The following is a 27,245-nucleotide window of genomic DNA, read 5'->3' as shown; positions in this document are numbered from 1 at the left end:
TCTTCCTTTTTCTTCCACATCACCCCCTTCATAGTATTTGTTTACAATTGTCATGTGTGTTTGTGGTTTGTAGTTTTGGTTTGGTTTCTTTTCACTGTCCAATAACTAATAAGGAATGGAAACCGAGTTTCAAAGAGATTAAACTCAATTAAAGCACAGCATATTGTTGTAGTGCTAGGTTTAGTTTAGCAAGCTGCAGCTTTTCCTGAGAGCTCAGCGGAGCTGCTTAGGGCAGTGCATTGTTGCACTCCCATAGTCCTTTTCCGACTCCGCGGTTTTGCTCCGGTAGCTATCAGCCCTACAACACAGTGACAGTGAAGGAGGCCAGAAGGGTCTCCCCATGAGGGTTTCAGAGGACTTTTAATCACATCTTGTCCCACCGACCCCCAGAGGCAGAGAGACCTCCTGATCCGGGTGCAGGGCGGTTTTCTCAGGGACTCAGGGGCAGTACATGGGTGGAGTTGGGGTACAGGAACCAATAGGGAGAGCCCAAGGGAGTGGCCAGGGCTAAGGGCAAGGAACGGGGAGGGGGGAACAATGTGGGATAGGAAAAACAATGGGTAAACAAATCGCCACCGTATATGACCAGTTTTGAAGCAAGGCAGAATATATATTTTTGCTGTAAGGATACAGAGTTAAATTTTTCTATGCTTTTTACACTGTCATGGGTCAGAAAGGAATGCTTTCTCCTTGGGAAAATGGAGGCAGTATCTGTAAAAAACCACAGTGTCCAGGCTTGGGTTTCTGATGCGTTCACTTGTCATACACACAGCACAATGCAATGTTAACTCACTCTTTTGAAAGATTGAAAGCTTTTTCTCTTCTCAGTCTCCCTAGTTAAATGAAGAATATTATTTTATGTCTTGGTGCATATGCAAAAAAAGCCAAAAACACAACCCTCACAGATAACTTACTTGAGTGTAAAGCAGATTGTGCACTGGGTCTAACAGCTATTCGTCTGAAGGGTGAAGTGAAAGTATGTAGGGCATTGTATTCCAACAAATTTCCCATTAAACTGGAGAAATGTAATCACTGAGTGTATTTCATTACCCTGCATTTAATGAAGGGAACAGGGACACATAGTATGAGGCAGAGAGCAACAGGACCTAAAGAAAACACACAGTGTGGGTATGGTACCCTTCTAAAAGTATGCTAAACATTGGCAAGCTTTGGACCAGACAATCTCCATGCTGCCCTTCCAACCTGTGTTCTCATCCTATGGTTTTGGTCAGATACTGTGGTTTAAGCATAGACAAATAAACATGTACCTCTCAATTCTTCCACTTCGGGGACTGAACTGTCCCTTTTATGGCTCTATTACTGGCTCTGGGGTTTTTTATGTGTGATAACACATGCCCAAGAAAACAGATATTCACTTGCTTCCCTGTTAATCTTTAAGTTTTTCAGTGTGTTATAGGAAAAAATTTAGAGCAAAACAATTCACATCCCCAAGCACTCTCAGTATTTCTGCTAACAATGGAGAACTTGTCCTTTCAGCCTCGCCTAAAACCATTTACATGAGACAGCCCTGCCTTTGCTCGCCTTCAGTTGACACCAGCCATTGGAAGCTGGCATATGCACAAGAATGTTTCATGGGGCTGTGCATGTTCAGATGAAATATGTATGCTCCAGTGTGTTCTGCTGTGCTCATGTATCTGTCCTGCTCAGTCAGGAGGAGATGAGCAGCTTCCCAAACAATCTGTGCTGCAATAGCAGAAGGTCCATTTGGGGAGCTGCATTCCTGGAAATACAGTGAAAAATAAGGAATTCAGAAAAGCATGTTCTGAATCAGACTGCAATACTAAGCAACAGTCTCAGTAATGGTGCTTTCTGCCAAACGTTGTTTCACTTGCCTTCAGAACTGTCTGCATTAATGACTACTTCCACTTGCTAGTTATTTACATAAAGTATTGTTCTCATGTCACTGCTAGCAGCTAGATAGCAGCTTCTTGCTAGGTGAGATGAAAAAGCAACAGATAGACCAAGTCGCAGATGAATTCAGAGAAAGCTGTGTTTAATGTGTTGGTAGTGTCTCGGTTTTGGAGACAAAACTTCAGGAGGAAACACTCCACAATGAGTGTCTCCTCTGAAGGAAAAAGGGCCTCCCCTTTTCCTCCACCAATAAGACAAGTGGGTCACAGCAAGTGAGAGTGGAAAAAACCCAAACTGTTTATTAACAACAAACAAAAACAGGGATAAACAGGGAAAAAAATCCTTCAAAATACAACAAATGCCTGGAAAGGGAACAGAGACATGGGTTCGGACCAGCCGGGGTCACTCCACGGCAGGGCCACGCACAGGCTCCCCAGACCGCAGAGGAGGGAAGTGAGGCAGTGAGGCAAGGGGAGAAGGGAAGGGAAAAAGAACAAGACAAACCAACAGAACCTTTTTCCTGCTACCTGGAACACAAAAGAACCCCAAAGAGCAGCACAGCACTCCTGGCTCACTACCTCCCGAGCCCAGCTGAGCCCGGCCGAGCCCGGCCGAGTCCCCGAGCCGCTGGGCCCGGCCGTTCAACTGCCCTACACTTGGGTCCATCCTAAAGAAACAGGGTCCTTGGGCATTGAGCGGATGGTTAAGGAATAAAGCGTCTTCATAACATCACTCCAGGACAGGTAGGGAGGATGAAGTATTCCTCCCACAATGTCCCCACCATGCACAAGGTCAAATACATCACCTCTGGGGATGCCCTTACAAGAGACCCTCACAGACAGGTGAAGAGGATGAGCCAAGGTGGTCTGTGCTTCCCTGCATCTCATAATTTGATGTGTTTCCTTGTTTCCAAACCTTTCCTGGCAAAAATGGGTGGACTTATAGGAACAAAAAAAAAAAAAAAAAAAAAAAAGAGAATATCAAGATTCTTGAGGAGAAGTCATAGGAAAAAAGAAATTGCAGACCTGCTCAGTGTCTGTGCTAGGTAGCACTTTTCCACAGTCTCTGGTGGGAATGCATGGTGTCTAACCCTCATGACCAGCTGTGAAGATCTTCACACAGCTAGAGAGGTCACCAGGCTGTCTGCCAAGTCTGGTGTTGCCGCATTGTTCCCACTTGTGTCTTAAATCAGCTTCAGGTTCCTGATGGTGGATAAGCAAATACAAGTAAGTCTGAAACATTAAATTCCTCCCCTGAACTTAAGTGTCTTCCCAGAGAAAAGGAGACCATTCAAATACATTCATACAAATTCATACAAATACACTTCAGTGTGATTTAAATTCTGCTCAAAAGGAGCTTCTTTTGTGCTTCTGGCCTGTGACACAGAACTGGCTACAGATCCAGAGGTTTTATCTGAAAAGCAAACCTTATCATATGCATATCCATTGGTAACACAAGTCAGCTAAAGACAATTCTAATATGCATTGAATAAATTAGAGCTCCAAAGGGTGCTATACTTATACTGCAACTTGACAGTGAGTGACTCTTCATAAAAGAATGAGAAAGGCTGAATGTAAAGCCCATGTCTAAAACCACAGGTTTTACTGCACTTTGCTGCTGAAACGTCAGATCCAACTGATCTCATTCCAGTATGACTCAGAGAGCTCTTCATTGTTTTGATTAATCTGCTCAAAAACATAAAACTTGATGACTTAGGATGGCTGTAATAATTGAAGCCGAAAAATCAGAGCATTTTTACTTAACTGAACAGGTATTTAGAGACATAATTACTATATAACTTATGCAATGTGCACTTACTGAAGGCAGTGAAATAAAATACATCAATATTTTGAAAAATTCCTGTAATAATCAAATTTTTTAAAATCTTGGGTGAATAATTACTTTCTGGACTAACGTGTTTCCCGGCTTTGTACAACACATTGATCTAAAGGATTTTAATACTTTTCCATTTTCGGCAGTTTTATTGCACCAGAAATGTGGCTGCAATGGTGACTTAGCAGCAAAATTAATTTCTATCAAAGCACAGTTTAAATTAAAGCAAGAAAACCTTATTAACCTAATTTAATAGACTCTAAATGTATAGAAAGGTTTTGAAGAGAGAAAGGTAATAGTCTGCTGTCCATTCTTTAGGAAAGAAAGTAACACAGTGCAGCAAGGGAGCAGTGAGACACTAAAGGACATTATTTTAGTGAACAAAGACTGCTGTTAGTTGAGTAGACGCAGAGAGATGATGAGCACATTAGCACTGGCAAGTAAAAATTACTTATTTCATAACTGATTAAGATAATACTGACTCTGTACTGGATAGAGGACAGGTTATTCTTCTAGCCTGTTTTCCTAACATACTGAAGTAAGAAACCGATCAATTTTGGAGCTTTACAACATAGTAGGAACTTTTGATAGAACATTTCATTTTATATTTCTAGACACAGGGGAGAGGGAAACTTAGTTATAAGCAGGGGGAAGAAAAGAAGGTGGTATCTCAAAACCTGAAATATCTTTTATTTCTTTGAGGCTTATTAATATTTGTATCTTTGTTATGCTACCTACTTAATATAATGAGGTTTATCTAGATCCACCTTATCATGCCAAACCTGAGTTAGAGCCACATAATATTAAATAGATCTTTCAAAAAATTGGTTAAGATTTTTTTAAACTGAAAATGCTTTAATATTTTTTAACTTTTTATTTGATGAAATGCTCTAGTTTTTTGTTCCTAGAGGTAGGCAGAAAAGGTCAAACAGGAGCTGAAGACACACACAACCAAAAGTGGGTTAAATTTAAGAGAAAACTATTACCAACAATCGTGAAGAAGGGGGGGGAAAAAAGGAAAAAAAAGTACAATAGTCCTTGGAATAAACAATGCAGATACTATGCTTGGCTGAATTCTAAATGTAACATTTTTGTAGACAGTAATCAATTTCAGACATGGTAAAGTAAATATTCCCAGTGGATGGATAAAATGTAACTGATGTTATTTTCTAGGGCAAAAACTGAGTCTTTGTCCTCAAGGTTAATGCGGGAAGCAAAATCTGCACATCAGAGCTTGCGGCAAACAAAGTGACTCAAAAGCTTTTCTTGAACCCAGAGATGTAATGTCTTAGAAAAATCACTTAAAAATTCATTACCATTCCATGTCTCTTTGTAGCTGCAAGGGCCAATAAGTTTGGTCATTTTTGCCCCACTGGTGCTCTGAAGTCCTGGCTGTCATTGAGGAACTGTCTGGAATGAGCAAAGCATGCCTCAAATAACGGGAAACTAGGCAAGAAGGGAGAGTTTAATCGTCTTGATTATTGTAAATCTAGTTTCTAGGGAATACCTTCAAAACTGGAGCTCATCCTTTGATATTTCTGAAGATCTTGTAGTATGACCAAGTGTCAGCTTCTGTGTTGCTATTCTCAGTTTGTTCTCAGGATGGCTGATTTGCCAGCCCACTCTGTCAGCATGTTTGTGTGTTTATTTTTAGTAGCAGACTGCAGACAGATGATTGCTATTGGCTGTGGTGTGATTTCTTCACATTTTCAGGTGTCCATTATCAGTCCTTTCCTGGATGTTGCCTCTCCCTCCAGAGCTTGCAGAATGTATGATGAGAGAGGTCCTCAACCCCTTGTAGTGCTCTATCGCCTACCTCAGCTTCATTTATTAAATAGGAGCAGTTTTTAAAGTGTTTCAAGTTTTCCTGATTCATTTGGTATTGAAACAGTGAGAAAGGCATACCTGAGCTCTTCTGCCAGCTTTCCTTTGAAAGCAGTAACCTCAGGCAGCGGAGCTGGGATATGGTGGGAAACTGTAACACACACAACCACTAGAGACTTCCCTGCAGATAAGCTTTCACTAGAGATGTAGCTTTGGTTGATTTCCAGAAGTGCTAAGATCCAAAACATGTTGAAACAGAAAGAATCTTTTAATGAGATGGGAAACAATTCATAAATAGTTGCAATGGAGTTCAATTCAGAAATGTATTTGGTGGCTGCGAAGGCAAGTTGCTGACCTTACTGATAGAGCAGAGAAGTATTTCAGGTCATAAAAATGGTTGTGAACAGAAAAGATACCTTACACTCTTCAAAAAAACCACACTTGTGTTGTTTTGCTGCTTCCTCCTCAAACAGATTTTTACATTTCCATGAAAAGTAACATCTTATCAAGTAGATGGCATGTTCTGTTATTTCAAATGCTTTATTTAATTGCCAGAATCAGATGATGCTTGCCTCTGTGTCCTGCAGGTGAACTTTGCCCTTACTAGAGCACTGTTATAACTTCATGGAACCACAAAGAAAAGTTTGAAGTGGAAATGATGTATTTTTTTTACATAATGACAGTTAATACTTTTCTGCATAGTAAAACTGCTTTCATATCACTTTCAATTCAGATTAAATAGTTATTTGCAATGTAAAATGTCCATTATAAATTGGCAGATTAAATTCAGGAATACCTGTGTGAAATTCCAAGGTTTATATGCAAGAGTTTCATATAACTATCTGGTAAGCAGGAATTAATAATTTGATATCATCTCCCTGTCTTTAATGCGTATTCTGCCCTCCAAAGAAGTCACAGAATTCCAGAACCTCGAAGTAATTTTCTCTAAAAAATAAATTACATGCAAACCTCCAAAACCTGATCTCTTGAGTGCATAGCTGCTGACTTGTTTATTGGATGTCAGGTTTTTTTTAAGTTTTTGGGTTGCTTTCTGTCACTATTTACAGAGCTAGGCAGACTTAGCAGAATTTAAAACATTGCTGTTTTTGTAAAGACTATTTTATTTTTTTGCTGATGCACAGTTTCTCAGAGGTATTACATTTTTCTAATCTTAAAAATGTAGAAAAGTCAAAGTTTCTAGTTTATTTTCAAGCCACTGTCATGATATTTAGACATGGTATTTACAAAACCCTTAGGGAATTTGACAATAATTTTGGACTGACTTCCTGCATTGTTGTTTATCTTTATATTTTCTTTAGAAATAGTGTTTTTATTTTGCTGCTTTTATTTTTAATATTGGCATGAGGGACTTGCTCCCCATCCCACCCCACACCCATCATTGCACACAAGGAGAATATATTCCTCCTATTACTCAATAGCTAAATCCCTAAAGCATTTGTCTGTGAAGGAGGGAAAATGACATAAAGGGCTTCTAAATCTCCTGCTCACCAAGCTGAGTGCATGGCCATGCTTCTCTCTCCCTTTGAATCCCTTTGAATTTGCTGTGCAAAATAAAGTGCAGTACTCCTGAGACCAGGGCAGATAGAAGCCAAAGACTGGCACTGCATGGCTTTCCACAGCCTGTGGAGCAGCACTGCTGTTGTGGCGTGAGGAGGCAGTGGACACTGTTTGCCTCCAAGGACAGACACCGTTGTGTCTGACTGGTCAGCACAACCAAGCCTGGCCTGGATGGCCATAAGAAGGTGCAGAAGGTGCTGGAATAGGTGCATTGCATGTGTTTGGTCTGGAAACATGTGTTGCTCCTCGGCCTTTGTCAACACAGCAAGGTTTGGGAATGAACATGGAGTTTAGGGTGGGAAGAGCACAGAGCTTGAGTTGATTCATGGTTGGATAGGCAAGGGCCAGAGGAGGTGGTGGGGATGTGACAGGATGAAACCCAGCAAAATGAGCTCAGGCTATAATCAGTCTGAGCAAGGTCAACAAGAGGGTCACGAGAAGGAAAGATTAGACTTCAGTCCTGTTCAGGAAGTTTTATCAGCAGGAACCCTATGAAAGACAACTGCACGAAGAAGCATCTGATTAAATTGACCGGCTCTTGCTATCTTAAATCTGATGGGCAAATATTTTTAGAGGAAAACAGGGTTAGCATATTTATTCAGCATAAACTGTTTGTTCCTCTGGGGAAAAACTGTGGGAATTTTTGTACTTGCAGCTGGCGCGCATACTGCTGTGCAGTGCAGTTTGCAGTCAGACCAGCAGTAGCCCGGTTATAGCTGACCCCAGAAGTCTGATCTTTTGCTAAACATTTTGAAGTGTTTTCTTCCTAAATATTTACTCAAATGTTTACTGTCTACATAAAAACTGCTAATGGTAGGGCTGCTAACTGCAACCAGGATACATGATGCTTTAATTGCAGAGTATGACTCAACAGGAGAGAACTGGGAGTCTGGGTGGGGGCTGAAGGAAGGACTGGATGACAGGAGACAAAGGTGTGTGTATGCAAGAGAGAAAACCTGGGGCTTTGCTGAGTTTCCACTTATAGTCCAGGTTGAAATACAGAAGACCAGTTATGCAGCCCAGAGCCAGATTTTTGGCTCTCAATGAAATAATGTTGGTGGCCTATATGGAAATATAGATGGATTCATTGCCCAAACCCCCAGGGACGTGGTAGGTGTGTGTGGTTCTGGCACATGTAGCCATGGAGCAGGAAGGGTGATGGTGCTGAGCTGCCAAGGGAGGAGGAGAACAGCACAGCGTGGGATGCCCAGCGAACCTTTTAATCAGTGCATGGAACTTGGCAATCCTGAGGCTCGCTCTCGCCAAGGGTTGGATTTGTGAAGAGATTCTGTAACATGCAGCCATTCCTTCAGGGTATATGACTGAAGTTCATGGCAGTTACCTGATTTGCTAAAAAATTTTCTAAATCCACGCACTGCCTCCTCCTCCACCCTGACCTGAAGCCCTCATCCCACACACATGCACACTACATTACAGGTACGTTAGGATGCCCACTTAAACTTTTCTATATAGCAGTGATTCTATTTGAAATGCAGTGAGTAGCCAGTTATAGCACCTAATAGCATTCTTTATTCCCACAACTCTTTGTTTGATCCAAAGTTTAGAGCATTTAAATTAAAATCAAGAAAACACCGTGCTTACTGAGGCAATTGGATTCCTCTGGAACAATATGAAACAAGACTTAACAACAAACTGCCAAGTGGTACCACCATGTCAATTAGATATTTTCTTCTCAACTTCTGGCAAAGGAGTAATTGCCTCTAAGAACTCATTGCTTTATTCTCAGGGATGATATTTAAAAGATTTAGATGCTATGTCTCTGCCTTCACTGATGCTATTAATTGGTTTTGAGACACATCCCCATTTTGTCATTTCTAAAGGTGAAGGCTGTTCTGTGTTTTGTTAATGATGACAGCATTGCTGAGAAAAAGGAAGGTCTAAAATATTTGACTTTAAGAACATGACAGATTAAATAACCTGGGGGGTCCTAATAATCATCATTCACAATGTAGGAGATGACAAGGTGAAATTTCTAAGATGACATTTTGTCACTTGTGGTAGTCACTTAAAATGACAAAAGCTATACATTCTGCTCTGCAGCTTCTTTACTCTAATTGGGCCAATTTTGCTATCATGCTATTATCCTGCAGAGCAGAACTGGTGACAAACAAAGAGGCTTTTGTGATCCCAGCTGAATATTTTTCCATGAGCTCAAGAAAATATCTTGCCAAAAAAGAATGAAAATTGTCCCCGCATTTTGTGACTGGCCAGAAGCCCAAGGCTCATGTCTGTCTGGAAAAAGTCTCATCTATATTTTTAGTTCCTGGTTGCTTATGGTGGGATTTTGTAGAAGGAGCCACAAGTCAGAGGAACTATAATTGCATTAGGGATTTTTCCTGTTATGTGTTGAAATAACTTACCTTGGGATATGGCGGAGGAAAAAGAGAACTAAACTTCCATTCCCTCACTCTCTGCAATTTTGTCAGTCTGCTTTAATTTAACCATGTTTTCCACTATACACCAGCACATAATTCTCTTTAAGTATGTAATGACACAAAACTTGATTGTGTTAGCACATGCTTCTTTGTAGCTATTGGGAAACTTAATCCATTTTAGAAATGTTTGAACTTTGGGAGAAAATTTATCATCAACAGCTACATGAAGAGTAGTAAGGAAGTGGTTCTATAAGCTGTTAATGTAGTGTGAAATCCTGAAACAACCCATCTTGTTAAGACAAAAACACATTATTCATTATCATTCAGAAACTTTGGGCAAAAATATGTTTCGTAACACACATTTGTTAACATGGAGTAAATTTACACTGGAATGTAACATGGAGTGTATGTAGCGTGGGCATATATCCAACTCATCTAAAACACAGTTATTTCATGGAACTGTTAAGCTGTTAAAATGTATTGCTATCAAGAAACAGTTGTTTATTATAATAAGCATTGTTTTTCTGCATGAAGGAATTAGGAAAATGTTATTATTAATGCTGTCCATGACTTGGAGAAAGATAGGCTTTGTTTCCTTCTACTGAACGAGATATTTATATTCATTGTTTTGGAGAACTAAAATTAGAAAACTGAAGGTAAATATTTCTCTCAATCCTCTAGGACATTTAAGTCTGCAGGGTTCAGATTGAGCAGTGGTGGTGGTGGTGTATAGTTAGTCAGCATTATGTAAGGCACCAAACATTGTAAGACAAACCACCAAAAATATCACGGTGGTGTCTCTTTGGCTGAAGAGGTACACATTTTCCCATACTTTCCCTCTTGCCCTTTAGTCCATCTACATATGTTACATTTCATAGAATCATACATTAGTTTGGGTTGCAGAAGTCCTTTAAAGACTATCTAGAACAGCTCCCCTGAAATGAGCAGGAACATCTTCAACTAGATCAGGTTGTTTTGAGCTCTATTCAACCTGACCTTCAATGTTTCCAGGGAACTCTCTGGACAACTTGTTCCAATATTTTACTTTTCTCATTGTAGAAAATTCCTTCTTTACATCTAGTCTGAATCTGTCCTCTTTTGGTTTAAAACCACTGTCCTTTTTCTGTTGCAACAGTTCTACTAAAAAGTCAGTCTCTATCTTTCGTATAAGCCCCGCTCTAAGTACTAGAAGGCTGCAATAAGGTCTCCCCAGAGCCTTCTCTTCTCCAAGCTAAATAGCCCCAGCTCTCTCACCCTTTCTTCATAGGAACATGTTTCATCCCCTTAAACATTTTTGTGTCCCTCTTCTGGACCCTCTCCAACAGGTCCATGACTCTTCTGTGTGGGGACCCCAGAGCTGGATGCAATACTTCAAGTGGAGTCTCACCAGAGTGGAGCACAGCAGAGGGCCAGAGTCACTTCCCTCAACCTGCTGGCCACGCTGCCTATTTATGCAGCTTGAGATACATTTGGGACCACTCAGCTTGGTGTTGTCTGTAAACATGGTAAGGGAGCACTTGCTCCCATTGTCTGTGACAATGATGAAGACATTAAACATGACCCTTCCCAGTACGGACCACTGAGGGACACCCCTCACCGCCAATCTCCATCTGGACATTGAACCAGATTATCAGCTACCAGCTCCTGACTTCAGCAAGAGTTGTTTTGTTAGCTAAGAATGCTCACATCTAATTTCTAGGTACCCTGCTGTTACTTCTGCCTTCCCGAAATTCCAAGTCAAATTGGACTTTTTGTTGCATTAATGCAGTTTCCACATGAAATACGTTCATTTCCAACTCTGCAGCTAAATGTTGCTCATGCAGCCTCAGCTGAAACTGAGTGCCATCATACTGCCAACCCACCTGAGCCTCCAGAGCTGCTCCTCAGGGCATGACTCCTGCTACACCATCAGTGCAGGTTGCTCCATGGCCTTCTTCAAGCCATCAGCTCTACGCTTCTGGCTGTGTCCAGATCAGCGGCCACAGCTTTAATTTATGTCTATACCCCAAATTCTGGCATCTCCAAATTATGTTCCCTTGTGTCCCAGTCCATTAATCCTGCTCTACTCTTCCTCATCAGTCCTGTCTGTACCTCACGCTTATTTTCAAATCCCTCTGTATCTGCCTACTGCAACTTCCCCTCTCATTATTCCAAGGCTCCTTAATGCTCTCTGAGGCAGGCTGAAAGTCTCAGCAGGTTTACCTCTTAAGCTGTCATCTTTCCATTCTCTCTCAGGAATGGAGAAGTGCCAAACTTCCCTGAGCAGCTCAGTTTTTTCCATCCCATCCTAGACTTCTTACAGAAAAGCCAAAATAAACTGCTGAAACCTTATAGGAAGGATGCCATCCTTACAGGATAAGCTCTGGTTTCTACTGAAAGACCCTGGTAAATGCCATTCACTGGAAAAAAGTGCATCAACATGAAATGTCTGCATCAAGTGAAGGAGTCTGCATCAAGTAGCATATGTTCTGACAGAGAATTCTTCCAGATGATGATAGGACTTAAAAAGGTCTTAAATGGGACTGACGCAATGCAATATACTAATTATTTGACAGTGCATAATATCTTTATTTAGAACAATAAAGTATATGTATATAATGTAAATTCCAAATATGAACTGGTATAAAAAGGGATCTGGTAAAACATCTACCTTTAAGAGGACACATATGTACATACACATCACATTTTATAAACTTTGTTGATTACCTTCAGTCAGAATGTAACTATGCAAAACTGTGCTGACATTTACATTGAAATAAATGAATTTGCCCATGATGCAACCAGCAAATGTCTGTGTCTCTATCACTAAAGAGTCTGAAGTTTCTGCGTTCCATCAATTTGATAACAAAATAGCAACATGCCACCATTACTGTAAATCTGCATTTAAGACAGTTGAATCATATTCCTGAATTGAAGAATGTTGGATAATTCTTAAATGTAAATCTAACTCAAAATATCAGTATTTTATATGTACAGTGAGATTTTCAATTTAATAATTCTATTTTGTGTACTGAACAGTTTCAGCGTATTACGTAGAGAACAGAGAAAACAGAGCTGCTGCAGATGAGAATCTAAAAAATGTGCAGGTTGTACACATACTCCATAGTAAAACACATTTTATAAGCTTGCTTATAAAATGACCTCGTGGTGAAGTAAGTACCATTAATTCATTCAAGTAAACACATGTCTAAAGTAGAACAGTTAGTATAAGACTATCTGCTTTTTTATTCTCACAAGGCCACTATTAATTGCATGCAAATTCAACTATTTCAAAGGAAACCTAAAAATGTTACGTTTCTCACCAAACCACAGACATCCAAAAGCCAAATTTGGTTGACTTATATATATAAAAAAAATAAACCACCCATTTTTTCCCCAATTTTATTTTAAGAGGAAGGGTGTTAATTTTCCGACGGTGTTAATGCATGGGCCCTGTCTACCCAAAAAGAAGACTGAAAAACCTGATCACTCTCTAGAAGTTAAACAGCTTACAATGGAATACAGAAGCAATTAAAGGACTATTTCTGCCACCCCATCTCCAACTGAAGAGTAACTTGATCTATTTCCATTGATTTCAAAGTCTGTAGTCTTTCAAAATTTCACTATGCCCAAAGTAAAGATCTCCTCAGCAGGCACAGAAAGTTTTCAGTAAATTCACGACCTGCTTCCAAGTGCCATGCCATCTAGTGTATCCACGCATGTCTAGAAGTCTCCTTCTGCTTTGCAAGAGGATTGAGAATGCCCAATGTTGTGTTCAGATCTCTTAAAAGGGGGGAAAAGAATGGGAAAACCAAAAGAATGTGGTCCAACAACAGTTCTGCTATTCCAGGTGTCATATGACTTTCATGCACATTCAAAGAACAGTGTTTGTGATGTGAAGGTCAAAAGTTTATACATGAATTTTCTTTCTGTTCTCATATAACCTTAAATTTACCTTGCTCTACAGAAGAGATTAAAGTGTCTGACATTATTTGAAAGCGACTTACTTTAAGATGTTGCTCCTGGAAGGTGAACATTTTGTCATGGTCAAAGTGTGTTTATTATATGTTTCAATTCATAAATGTTATTTTCTATAGTACTGAAGATTAAGAAGCCTAAAATATCATGCTTTTGAATATTAAAGTATTTGGGTATTTGATTTTCCGTAAAGAATGCATTTAGGAAAATGAATATTTTTTATCTACAAAGAGCATTAATAAATACCAGATTTTTGTTTTACTGAATATAAGAAAAAAAACAAACCCTCAAATATATAAGTTAGCCTCAAGAGCACATTGTATGAAGTATTCAAAGTTTTTATACAATGTGTAAGGATTGTATAAACACACTTCCATTTACTGTGGATACTTTTCCATTCAATCAAAACCAACACACAATTATTCTCTGCATTACCAATAAGGTGCAAATTTCCATCAATTAGGTCATGCTGACATTTCTTTTAGAGTAACTCTTCAATAAATTTGAAACTCAATATCTGAGAGCCTTGTGGGTAAAGAACTACACAAAGGAGACTAAGCTTCAGATGGGGAATTCCATTGTTTGAGCAATGCACTTACTTTTTAGAAGTGGTGAGCAACCCTGATTATTAACTGGTGAGTGCTCCAGCATCTTCAGAATAAACATGAAAGCCTAATCCCCACACTAAACTTCTTTTGATCTTGTCTAAGAAAAGTTCCTCAGGTGATGCAAACCCCAAAGTTATGCTTAATGGAACTATGCTGATTTATACCAGCTGAGTAGGACTTGAGGGCCCTTTTCTGACAAACAGAAAGTGCAAAAAGGGCCTGAGTATAAATAAAAATTCCACATGATCAAATCCTTGCATCAGTGAATTCATGAGAAATTTCAGCATTGATTACAGTAGGGTCAAAATTCCACATGGTGTGGCTACATGCACACATCAGCTCTGTCATCAAGTATGGTAAGGTTCTGAGATTTTTCCTTTTTTCTAAGTATGAAAGACAGTTTTACCAATAATACACACACACACATGCACGCACACACACATATATATTATATGTCTGACACATTCTTTTTATGCATGGTTCTCAGAAAATTCATCAGAAGATTAAAATTTCCACAAGAACTCTTAAAAAATTCAGTAACTATACATTTTAAAGAGAACTCAAACTTTATGCAAAACTTTAAAAGGGTTGTTTGGGGTTTTTTTTAAGTTTTCAAGTTACTTAAACTAAAACTTGCTGACCTGGTCAATATCACAACAGATGACAGTGTGTCACCTGATGTGAGCTGCAACCCTTTACCTTTCTGAATTACAACCCTAATACAGATAAATAACTCATTATCTGGCAAGAGCCAAGATGAAAGTTACTACACTTGTAACTTCTACTATGGTATTTTTAGGATTTACTTGAAAACGCACATCTGTACATCAGTCCTGTTCATATTCCATGGATGCTATAACAGTCATAGATGCAGAAGACAGGTGGGAAACAAAGCCTTTCTCTTTTGTTTCAAAAGAATTAACTTTCAAGAGTGGAGAATGCCAGGATATTAAAGCTTACTAATCACTTAAAACACAATGCAAACATTTATTACAGCTGATGTAAGTAAAAGCTAAATACACTCTCAGGATCTTTCAGATTTGCTATGCTATACATTTAAAGACAAGGTATCAATGGCATGCATCTTCAGAATTTAAAATGCAATTCCTGGGTTTGTCTTTATTCTGATGTTTGAACGCAATTCAGACTCTTTACTTTCCTTTAGCATGACTGGAAATTTCACCAGTGTTCACGTAACCAGCAGTTACTCTTAATTCTTCGAAGCTCCATGAGGTACATTCACCTCCTCTTTACTTTGTCTTCATCCACTATTTGCTTCTTCTGAACAGAGACCACCAACGCTGATGAATTCTTGAGGCTTTCTAGGGTGGGCAACCAGCCACCTGGCACCCGACAGAGACCACATGTTGCTGTACACACAGCCCTTGACAGATATAAACACAGATCCTTACAAGTCTAAGTCTAGAACACGAGCTCATGGCATGACTTTGCTTTCAAATTTTATATACAATATTGAAGTGTAGGTTATCTGTATCCATTTCTGCACTTTCTGTCTGTGCTTTATCTGAAGATATCAATGTAAGGTAGAGGACACAGAATTTAAATTAAGGATGCAAAGGTATTTATGACTTGCAATGATTACACACAGTTGGAGGCATTTGAAGGATGCTTTTTTGTTCAGGACATACTTTGTTTGCCAGAGTCAGCTGAAAGTACTAATGCAATTAAAAAACATCAAATGTCACACAAGGTAGATATTCACATAAGATACAGTCCTGCTAAGTGCACACTCTTCTTGTCATTGTTCAATTCAGTGTTGGTTTCACAGTAACAAACACAAATTGTCCTCATTTCTGTATCATGTCTATGGAGTCATGGGCGGCAACAACAGATGCAGACTCAGTCTGTCACTCCAGAAGGAATACGAATGTGGTTAAAGCTGCTTCATTTATGAAGCGAACATGGAACTGTTACCTGCCTGAAGAGAAAAACAGAAATTCTGATTTTGCTGATTAGTTTTCCTCTCTGTATTACTAAACACTAGAGCTTTTCACAGACATTCAACACAGACATTTTTTCCTTATACTTTTGGAAATAAAATTAATGACACTTGCATAGAGATTTCTTTACTCAGAAAGAAAAATCTTACAAGATGTACTTCCCTGGTCCAGCAACATACTTGCCTGCAAAATCTCATTGATTTCATCTAAGCTAATGAAACAACTCTCATGGCTTTACAGAACTGTTATGTTTGTGCATTTTGGTACTGGCAATCTCTGGCAGCAAACTTCCCTTTGAAGTCATCTGGACAAACCAAACTGAGCTTAAATCTTTGGAAAAATGGAACGAATTGTCCAATGCAGTCACAACTTTCCTTCTCAATGGACAGATGGTAGAACAAAGCAATTAAGGAGACTGAAAAAGCTCTCAAGTTGTAGCTAACTCAATCATAATGAACACCTGAGAGTAACTGCTACAGGATGAACTGCAAAACTGAGATTGTCTGTTATACTCTTATGTTGCTCTTTCCACTCATGATAAAACATGAAGAGAGTTCAGCACTGCCTGAGTTTTCCAGACCCTTACATTGATTCCCATGGGTTAAATACAGCAGTTTCTATGGTAAGAAGCCTCTTGCCAGAGAAGTGCACTGTTCTGCAGAGGACAGCTGGGACTGAGAAATCTCACTCACCTTTGCTCTTCCCTCTTACATACTAAAGCAAGAGTGATGCATCTGATAAGGCTACAGAGACTACAAAATGTGCTGACTAAGCTACAATTAATAAAAGCTCAGCTCTACTCAGCCTGTTCTCCTACAGTCACCTGCTAATTTTACCAGATTGTGTTTTTTAGTTCACATTGCCTTGAAACAGCTGCAGTATAACAGCTGAAGGCTTCTCTGTATCAGCTCTAACACCAAAAAGGAGAAGCAGTAGCTGTCCTTCATTCTGGAATTCTTGTAGATTTCATTTTTAAGCATTCAAGTTAAAAATCAAAGGTTTAAATTAATGATAAAGGATTAATTAAACTAGCTGCTAAAGATCTTATGCACAAATGAAGCCTACTGGTAGCAAGGTTTATTTTTTCCCCAAAATGGACTCTGAATCACTTTATATTGCAGCAGCTGAAAGTAGTTAAGTCTATGGTAAGACTCTCACCATAAGAACTTACCAGTACACAAAACAGTAACAGTGTTGAGGGAGAAAAAGCAACAGCTACACCTGTAGATGCTCCTTTTCTTTTTGCTGCAACATACTGGAATAAAAAGGTTCTTTATTACTACAGTACTAGTCTTTCAAGGAAATAGAATAGAAGGGTTTATAAGTTAGTTAAAATAAAAGGGAGCCCAAAGAATTATAATTTATGTTTGATATTAGGTCTTCCTACTTACAGATGAATAGTCCTAATTTCTCAGGGAGGAGAAATTTGTGATACTCATCTATGCCATATATGCCATAACACATGCCATATATTTAAGAAGACATCTGATGGAGAATGCAGTCTGTTTCAAGTTCCTGCTAAGGCCCTCTCCTGCATTTAACTGTTTAATCTTTCCTTCATATAAAACAATGTTTTATATTTTCTGTGACGTTAAAAGGGAGATGTATTTTCCATTCCACAGGTTTTAACATTTATGAGGATGAGGCGCAGAATGAGCTATTTGTAGCAACTAACATACTTGGTGAAATGAATACAGTCTTCCATTCTACATACTGTATGTGAAGAAAATTTGTTTAAAGAATTTATTACTTTAGCAAGCTTAAAGACTGAAAATTTCAGCTCCTGTGACCAAACTGCTAGATCAGAACCTTGCCTATTTCTGCCTTCAACAATGGGCAGCAGCAGGCATTTCACACACTGTGAGAAAACTACAGGATGTGTCCTTCTGCCACCTGCATCAGATCTTTCCCTAAATCATTCATAGTTAAAATCTGACCAAACATCATGCAATATGAAGTTAAACAATACTCTCAAAATGCTTTAGCATGGACTATTCTAACTTAAAATGTCCCTAAGTACTTTCCTGGATTTCACAGAACTCCTTGCCCAAGTCATATCCAAGGAGCTTCAAAGCCTTGAACTGTTATTTCTAAGGTGTATTTGATTGGCTGAGAACTTTTTCTCTTTAAAAATCAGATAAAGCAGTGTATAACTAGGAAGAGAGCCATGAATCATTTCAGGATGACCTTAGGAAGTTATTAGCATTTGAATGAGTTCTCATTAACTTTCTACAAACTTTAAAAAGAAAACAAAACAGAAAACATAGTACCCTGGGGAATGTAAAAAAAGTGAAAGAACATAAAAATGTTATTGTAAAGGGTATTTAAAAGGATTTAGGAGCGCAACCAAAAAGACATTGCTTTCTATTTATTTCCATAGTTTTGACCTAGCTTTACACCCCACAGCAAATAACAACATTTACTTTATTTTGTTTCTTTCCCTATAGGTCTCAGCAATCCTTTCTCACAGTGGGAATAAAGACAGACAAAGTAATGTCCCTGTAATAAAATGCTATATGCAGAACTATCATCCATATCAATTTCTACCTTTAAACCAGAAAGTCCTTTAAAGGGCACACTCTAAGCACATATTTTACCTCTGCAGCAAGAGTTTGTGTTTGGTTTTTTTTTTTTTTTTTGGTGTTTGTCACAGACCTAAATAGGAAGTAGTTCTCAGAGATAAAATTAAATATGTAAATACAAATATTAAGTGAAACAATATACCTTATCTCATTTTCCTCTTGATAGTCATGACACTGTGTAGTTTCATCACTTTCTGATCTGGATTTGGGATGTATTTTCTAGAAAGAAAATGTACTAAACATAAATATTCTAAAGCTTTAGTAACTCCCTAAACAATTGTATGTCACAATTTGCTTCAGATTTTCAATATAAAAGTCATCTTGCAAAACGTAGGCCAAATCTTGTCCTCTAACATACATCTACTACTGATATAAATTTTACTATTGAAGTTTTTGTATTGTTGGCAGGGGCATAGGGGGCAAAAGCAAAAAAAATCCTTTCTCAATATACAATAGGAGAAATGGCAAATTGGGTAAATCCCACAATTTTTGTTTCCAATTAGAGAGGGATCATGCTGATAAGATAGGATTTGCACTTTGATGGCGGAATTCAAGAATTTGACACACAGATTTACATCTGCAAGTCACAGTTAAGTGAAGATCAAAAGAGGTAGCTCTTGCTTTCAAATACAGAATGGTTCTGTTATTCCCATCTCCCCACAGCTAAGAAATGTAGCATCACAATCCAAACAATTATATGTAGTATGTCTTACCTTCCAGTATATGGCTCCCAAAATAAAGCCAATAACGAGAGACAGCAATGATGTCAGTGCTATGCTGATCCCTTGCAGGCTGGAGCTGCTAATGAAGCCAAGTGCTTCTTCTGTAATTAAAGATACTCTCATTAGTGAAGACAGATTTACAGCAGAAAACTATCTTCAGGGCAACGCTATTAGCAAGAGCACTTTCATGCACCACCTACATAACAGCATCTTAAATAGCAGAACAGATACTTCGAAATGCAATGTACATGAGAATCCCTTCATACAAAATCTTACAGGAAATTTTTGACCACAAGGATGCTCCACCCACTTCTGAAACAACCGTGTTGCTAAAGTACCAACACCAATTCTCTTTTTGTCATTTGTAGAGAATTATCTCTTTCGCACACTTCAAAGTTTTGGATTTAATAATTTTTGAAGGTCTTACTTTGAAACACAAAGCAATTCTGTGGAAAGTAATATATGTGAATTTGTGAATTTGCATTAGTTCCATCAGACAGCTCTCATAGACTACAGACACTTTGCCTTGCCACTAATGAATGACATGAGGCCTCTTGAGGGAGGTTGATTTAACAGAATAAGCCTGACCGCTTCTAATATCTTCCTGGAAAGGTACCACTGACTTCAGCAAGATCAAACTCTTGTACCTTGAGGTTTACTGTGTGTTATTTGGTTATAACCATTTCTTCATAGCTTTTAACATTTTATCTGGAAGAGCACCAATCCTATTCTTTTACGTACACAAACAATTCCACTCCCCTCACTGGGAGCTGCATGCATGCTGAGACTAAAATCTGGCCCTTCAGTTATTTCATCAAGAGCAGGATGTGGAAAGTCCTACAGAGTCACCTGGAGACCCTCCTTCTGAAATGCAAAGTGAACCACAGGAGACTGGTAGTTTAGATGTTGTCCACCCAGGTTTGGTTCATTTCAAATTGGGTGTCTGCAGCTCAAACAGTGGGTGTATTGACAGATTACAGGAAAAGAACCAAACTGTAGGCACTGGAAAAGTGTAGGTGATTGGATACATAGAAATGAAAATGAACTGACAGCACTCAAAATTTGTGTGACTCATGCAAACAGCAAATGTCTAAGCACATACAATATGACACACTGGGTCAAACAACATGTGTTTAGTACATTACTAAACAGCCTCCAAGAAAATACTTTCGTTTAGAAAGGAGTGTTCTTATAATTAACTAGCAATTAATTTTCAACTCTCAGATTTTCTTGTTGACATTTTTCAAGTTTTAGACTTGAAATATTCTTTTTATCTCTGAAATTCAGCTGTGTTTTCTAGGTTCAATGTAGACAGAAATAAAAAGACAACATAAAGCCTGTATCTTATATATTCATATACTACATATATGTCTGTGTCTCATACACTGTTTACAAAGATTGGTTCTGACTGTAGAGGCTTGAGTTTCACTTATGTTTGCTAGATTCGGCACATTAGAAGGAAACACCAGTCAAGCAGAACCGATGCTAGCTTACCATGAAAGAAATCTGTCTACAAAGGGAAAGATAGCAGACAAAGTTCTACAAAGTTCTACAGAGGTGAACATCAGCTGAGAAAGAGGGATTAGTCTTCCTCTGTCTGCTCAGACATTAAACCAAGAGCAGAAATTAACTGGGGAGACATAACTTTGCTAACTTTCTGTCCCAGACTAGGCACAGAGGGTGTTTGCTTGCAGAACTGATCTTCAAGAAAACTGGGCAAACTCCAGTGGAAGGAGCCAGCCTGAACAACTCAAAAAATGCTCTCCTATTGTTATTTTACCTGAATTGTAATCTCAGAAGAAAATTCTGATATTGCTCTTGTACTCTAGGCAAGTAAAAAGCAATATTCATTTGCCTAATGCCATTCTTGTCAGTGAGAGATTGCTGAGTTTTACAACTAAATTATGTAAATCATATGGGGATGGCCATGTTTTCTGGATTCCACCCCACAAACTTCAGAAAAAAATTAAAAAGTGAAATAAAAATCAAAGCAAAGACTCTTCAGGTCATGCATTTGATAACATGCTACAGTAGAGTGTATAATCTCAAAAACTCTCTGCCTACCTGTACTGCCGAGCAGCATGTCATGGCAAGCATGCTGGTTTTTATATGAACTATTAGAGAAATGTTCTCTATGTAGATTAATCAGTGATAATCTTGTACCTTTGTTTTTAACAGTATTTTTCACAAACTTAATGCAATTTAAGAAGAGGCCCCTTTGCAATAAGGTATCTAAAACTGGAAAAATCTGATTTCTGAGAAGATATTCCCAATGCAGATGATTTCTTCATCATCTATAGAAAACCAAAAAGAATTTATAATTATCTTTCCATGTGGGGACCTGCAACCCAGGGATCGAGCCTAAATGCAGTCCCATTGTGACACTCGCCTCAGCCTACCTTTCAAAATTGACAACACATTTTTTTTTTTTTTGCAAAACCTGAGAGTGTATGCATTAATTTGAAAGTTAAGTAACTCATAGCTACCTTAAAAAGCAAGGAACAATGGATTATTTAATTTCACTTTCAAGTCCAGAAAAAATTCTCTTGAAAGATCTGGGGAGAATGAAATGAGTCATGGCAGGTTTCTTCATGTGCCTTTTCTTTATATTAAAATTTAAAACAGAACAGGCTGAAAAATTTTCAGTCTAGAGAACCTCCCAGTGACTTGTGTCCTAATGAAGAAAAGGGAGAGAAGGAAAGAAAGCTGGCTACCACAGGGACTTTTTCCTCTGTTAGAAACTTCGGAGCTCTACACAGAAGGAATAGCAGGAACCAGGTGTACCAATAACTTTATGAACTCTTTGGGCAATTCCAGAGGAACTGCTGATTCCATCCAACAAAGTGGAAAAGGGGACAGGATGCAGGCCAGCATCTCTCAGAGTTCTCACTCTGCCTCTTGTGGAAGATTCCCTAAAGAAGTGAGCTCATTTGATGCTGATTTACATACATGGACATTGGGATGTTAAGCTATCAACAAAATATATTTACATTAAAAGCCACTCAGATACACAATGAAGTTATTGAGCTGCTTCCTACCTTGAGACATGTGTGATTATGATTGAAAGCACTGGCTCAATTATCTTTTGCCATATATGTCTCAAAGGAATTTTCAGTTTACCTCTGCTCAGTTCCAACACAATTACCACAAGATCTTATCTGTAAAAGTACAGAGCAGCTCTCACCTGTTCATTAGGGTTTTCCATTAACTATGGAGTTGGAACAAAGAAACAAAGGCACAAAAGGCTGCACCAATTGCATTAAGCCATGGGTGAATATTTTCAAATTGTTGTGCAATTACTGAATTAAACTATGGTATTTTTTGCTTAATTAAAAAAGGAGAGCTTCTTCCTAAAAACAGTTACAGACATCTCTGTGTTTACATGTTCTTTGAGCAGCTCATTACTAAATAATAGAGCTAAATTATTGTGAGGAAATTACAGACAAAAATGGAAGGAGGCAACACTGAACTTTTAATGAAATTATAAAGAACATTATGGCATTCGGTTGAAGGAGAAGTTTTAGTCACAGCTGGTAAGTTCAAGCTTTGATCAGAGCAATATGAAATTCATCTGATGGGTTCGACCACTGAGATAAGAGATTAGGACTCAAAACTTATCCTGACATGTGTTCTTTACATATGAACCATCACATCTATATTTTCTAGACCATGTGTGGTATAATGATCCAGAGAAATATGAGCAAGACTGGGACTTAAACAGTTAATTGGAACTTCAATGGACTACAGTCATGTAACACAAAGAGGAAAAAACAAACCAGCCTAAATAAATTTGGGATGGTGGTGGTGGTGTTTTGAGAATTTTATGGGGGAAAAGATGGAGTGGGAAAATGCCACAAATCTACATTCAATATTTAAAGAATGAAAACAGCACTATTACCATTCAAAAAAAAATTAGAATAGCATGATTGTTCTATTTTCCATTTAGCTCAGCTAAGACTTTTTGTGTAGATTTAGTTAAGATTCAACTCTATTATCATAGTTTAATTTTATTGTTGTGTAAGAACAATGGAGTCATGAAACATGACTCTTTCAACAAAAGTAGTAACAATAAAAATCCATAACTTAGCTAATTTATATACAATTTCTGTGATAAATATTTCACAAATTGTTTTATTAGATGATGCACTTCAGGTTTGACTAAGTTAAATTTAAAATTGGGGCAGTTCAAGTCATCTGACTACACAGACTTTATTAATAGATTCAAAATATATTAATCTGGAGGGGTCCTTTTGCAAACACTGAATGCTTCTAAATGCTCTAGAAATGATTAAAATGAAAAATAGCTCAATTTAAAACTGTTTAAAATTAAAAGGCTAATTTTAAAAAAATATTGTAGTTGGTGTCTGAAGATGCTTTTTTTCAGGCTTCCCCTCTTCTCAATGTTTTCCTTTTTGAAATTTCAATCTAGTGGAGCTGTTCTGAGAACAGTACTGAAGCCAAGGGAATGCTGTGCTTGGAAGTCTTCACAAGGGAAATACTAAGCTTTATTCATTGTTGCTCCTTCCAAGAAGGTAAGGATTAACTAAACCAAAATTTCGTCAGCAATAAAGGCAAGACAAAACTAAAACTGGCACTGAAGGCCATTTCAGGGAGTAAAGCAGTGACTCCAGTAAAGATTCCCCAGCTCCCTCCCTGCAAAAAACCTCCAAACAAATAACTACAATGTAACCAGTCAGCATCCAAGTTAATGTAACTTAATCTGATTATGCGTTCAGACTGTCCCCAGCCAGACATGCAGTCCTCACGTCATTTCTACATAAGGCTGTTAACTGATATCCAATTTTCCAATAAATTGCTTAAGAGAATGATAATCAGTTAAAACACACCTGTACAGCATATGGTAGCCAAGCAATTTCTTTGACTTACTGCATTATTTTAATTAGGCTTTTTTCCTACTTGTTTATCAGTTCCAATTCTAAAACAAGATTAATAATCCTGCTTCTGCACTCTCCTCCACAGTACAGACACAAGTGCCACACTCCACTGCGCTGCCCGGAATCCCTTCTGTTACTGTACTGGGTCAAACTCCTTTCATCTGAACAGCTCCTGTAATCTGTCTGTCTTTTGGCTTCTTCATCCATTCCCATTGCTTCTGGCTGTGGCTGAATATTTTTCCTCTAGCAGTGACAGAAAAAATTATCACATGTTCAGACCTGAGAGAGAGAGACAGGTATGCATTCTTTAACCCCTTCCTAGTGCCTCAGAGTTGGCCCTGGGCTCATCAGGCTGTTTGCAGACAGCTCTGTGACCTCCTGGCAAGGAGTCTATGGCAAGGAGTCTTCTCTTTTCCGAAGAGTCAGGCTGGCAGCCAGGAGAGGAGGGGGTTTTTTAATTCCTTCTGCTCTGAGGGTTCTGGGCTATGATGACTTAAGACCTACTCTTAATTAGAAAGCAATCAAGAAGGCCTTCAAATCTGATAGCAGCTGTGAGCCAACTACGAGGTAGCATGCATGCTGCTAAAACCTCGGAGGGTAACTAGATTACACATTCCAAAGAGAAAGAGCATGAGAAAAAACTCAGGCTTAGTAGCAACAGTGTCACCATCAGGAGCTACCTTTGTGCCCACTAGACTACATCAGGCTGCCCCTCTGCACGTGTTTCTTTAAGCACAGGGAGTACCAGCCACACACTTCATCACCACACATTCCGATAACATAGATGTTTGTGAAGTGAAAAGGGGAAATTGCAAAGAGAGCTAGATACACATTGTCATCCTGACATGTCTGGGAACAGGAACAAGAAAACAACAAGGTTAAGCTTTGATCACCATTTCAGGAACCTCTAAGGAAAATCCCCTTTTTTTCACATGAGAAACTCCAGATAGTGCTCACCTTGTTGTACATGATGTCACTAAAAGCCCCTGAAACGTCACTGTTTCCTTCTACCTCAGATGCCTATACCCTTTCTGACCTCATGACAGGTAATGTTGAGGCTCTTACAGTAACATTTCTGGACTCTTATCAGGTCATGGAACGCAGTGACCGAGACAGATAAGAAAGGTGGAGATGAGTATGCCAGAGAGAAGATAACAGCCTGCCAGAAGGGTAGTGACTTTGTCATTGACCCTAAAGGAAAGCATGCTGACCATGGAGGTGGCCCTACTGTGACTACAGCAAACAAACACAGGGACTGTCCTCAGGGCTGGTGTAAAGCTTGGGATTGACAGTACTCTCAAAATGCAATGTACAGGTATCCTCTTTGTCCATGTGAGTACTCTTGTCTGATTTAGGATAGCTATTCTGTTCATTTGGAGCAACTTCCTTTTCTGAGAGTTAAAATGAGGTGGCTGGGACAGCCAAATTTGCTGAGGCCATATGACTAGTGAGACCTCATGACAGCCAAAACGAAGAGCCCTGCCCTTTCCAAGTTGTAGAGATCTGTCACATAATTGTAACTTGATAGCATCTCTACATTTTGATTAGATAAGTTCATTGCATTTCAGTATGACAGCTGAGAAACACATGGTACACCATCAGGAACATGTAACTTCCCATTAATTTGCACAATTAATGACATTCTTTTCCTCTGAGCTCTCATAACAACCAACTACCAGAACAAAATGAAGACACATATATTCAATCACTTGTACTTACTGTTACTGCTAGTGCTACTGCCAATGCTGTCATTCCTAAGAGAGCTGGCAGCAACAGGAGGAAACAAAAATGTTTTTGTGACAGCGACTCTGGAATCTAAATAGAAAATGAATTTGTCAGCATTATGAAACTTAAAATACAGTTCCCTCTATATAAGATGATGGGCTACAGGACTACTCTGAGCTGGCTATAGGGCTGTCTTAAAAGCTGGCTGTAGGGCTGTTTATAAAGCAGATTAAGCCAAAAAAGGCAGTTTTATCAAGAGGCAGAAGTGTCTACATGCTAAGCTGCTGCTGAATAGCTAATTGGGAAAATCAGTTGCTGCTAACAAGTTCTTACGTTATGGCACTGATCTGCTTCTAGTTACTACAGAGGTAACTATACAACTGGACACATTGCCCTAATTAAAAAGCATCTGTCACTAGAGAGAGTAAAAGAAAAGGTAATACAAACCCTCCATTTACTGGAAGGATAAGAAAGAGCTACAGGAGCCTGACTTGAGCTTGTTAAAAATTTTAAATGAAGTAAACATTGCCCTGTTCAGGAAACATAGGATGAAATTGAAGGTGACTTGAGGCTGCTGCGATTTACAGCTTGTCCTAACTTCCTCTCCTTTCAGTTGTACAATCTTAGGCTCTTTTACTGCCTTATAAAACTAAATAGAGCATTAAGAGAAGATAAGAAGAACAGTGTAAAAAGACAATCTAGGATATATTTTGGATTAATAGAAACAGAGCAGCATAATGCAAGGTTATTTTGATTATACTGAGAAATGATGTATCTAGGAATGATGGCACTAGAACTTGACTTTGAACAGAAATACAAACTTCAGTGTCAGTAGTTACTTTAATTTGCAGTAAAAAGGTGACATGGAGGCATGGTATCAGATCCTTAGCATCTCTGAAATCCAAGGAAAACCACACATTTATATCTACTTAGATTCTGCTCCCCAAAAGGAGACTCCTCTTACCATTCACTGATGTTTCTACTGTTGAAGGCAAAATGCAGTCATTCCTATCCAATCTGTCTGCAGACTCTTTGTAGACCTCAATGGTACTATTAAAGTGCCTAAAAAAATCCTCAGGAATGAAGTGACCTTCTTCATAAAGGTGACCATTTTCTTTTACAAAATCCTACAGTAAAACAGAGAATTCAGCTGAAAGAAGGTCAAGGGAGATGCTCATTTCAACACCTCAACAAATGATAAAAATATCCAAAGATGATACAAAACAGTTTAAATTTTTAACCTGCAGACAACCAGACTGGCTGTATACAATCTTCATAAAACATACAAGCCT

General features: G+C 38.6%; 1 protein-coding gene across 1 annotated transcript in view; it reads right to left on the bottom strand.

Annotated features, from left to right (window-relative positions):
* Positions 1 to 12,144: 12,144 nt before the first annotated feature.
* Positions 12,145 to 27,245, bottom strand: part of KITLG (KIT ligand) — a 56,496-nt gene continuing 41,395 nt past the window's right edge. Inside the window, exons 5-10 of the mRNA XM_082280617.1 lie at positions 26,918 to 27,080; positions 25,948 to 26,043; positions 19,325 to 19,434; positions 18,754 to 18,830; positions 17,201 to 17,284; positions 12,145 to 16,007 (exon numbers count right to left, since the gene is read on the bottom strand). Coding sequence (XP_082136743.1) covers positions 17,245 to 17,284; positions 18,754 to 18,830; positions 19,325 to 19,434; positions 25,948 to 26,043; positions 26,918 to 27,080 — 486 coding nt within the window. The 3' untranslated portion in view covers positions 12,145 to 16,007; positions 17,201 to 17,244. The remainder of the gene's footprint in view (positions 16,008 to 17,200; positions 17,285 to 18,753; positions 18,831 to 19,324; positions 19,435 to 25,947; positions 26,044 to 26,917; positions 27,081 to 27,245) is intronic.

Source organism: Coloeus monedula (assembly GCF_965178545.1).
Source record: "Coloeus monedula genome assembly, chromosome: 4".
NCBI classification, from domain to species: domain Eukaryota; kingdom Metazoa; phylum Chordata; class Aves; order Passeriformes; family Corvidae; genus Coloeus; species Coloeus monedula.
This window is presented reverse-complemented; position numbering and strand designations above follow the sequence as displayed.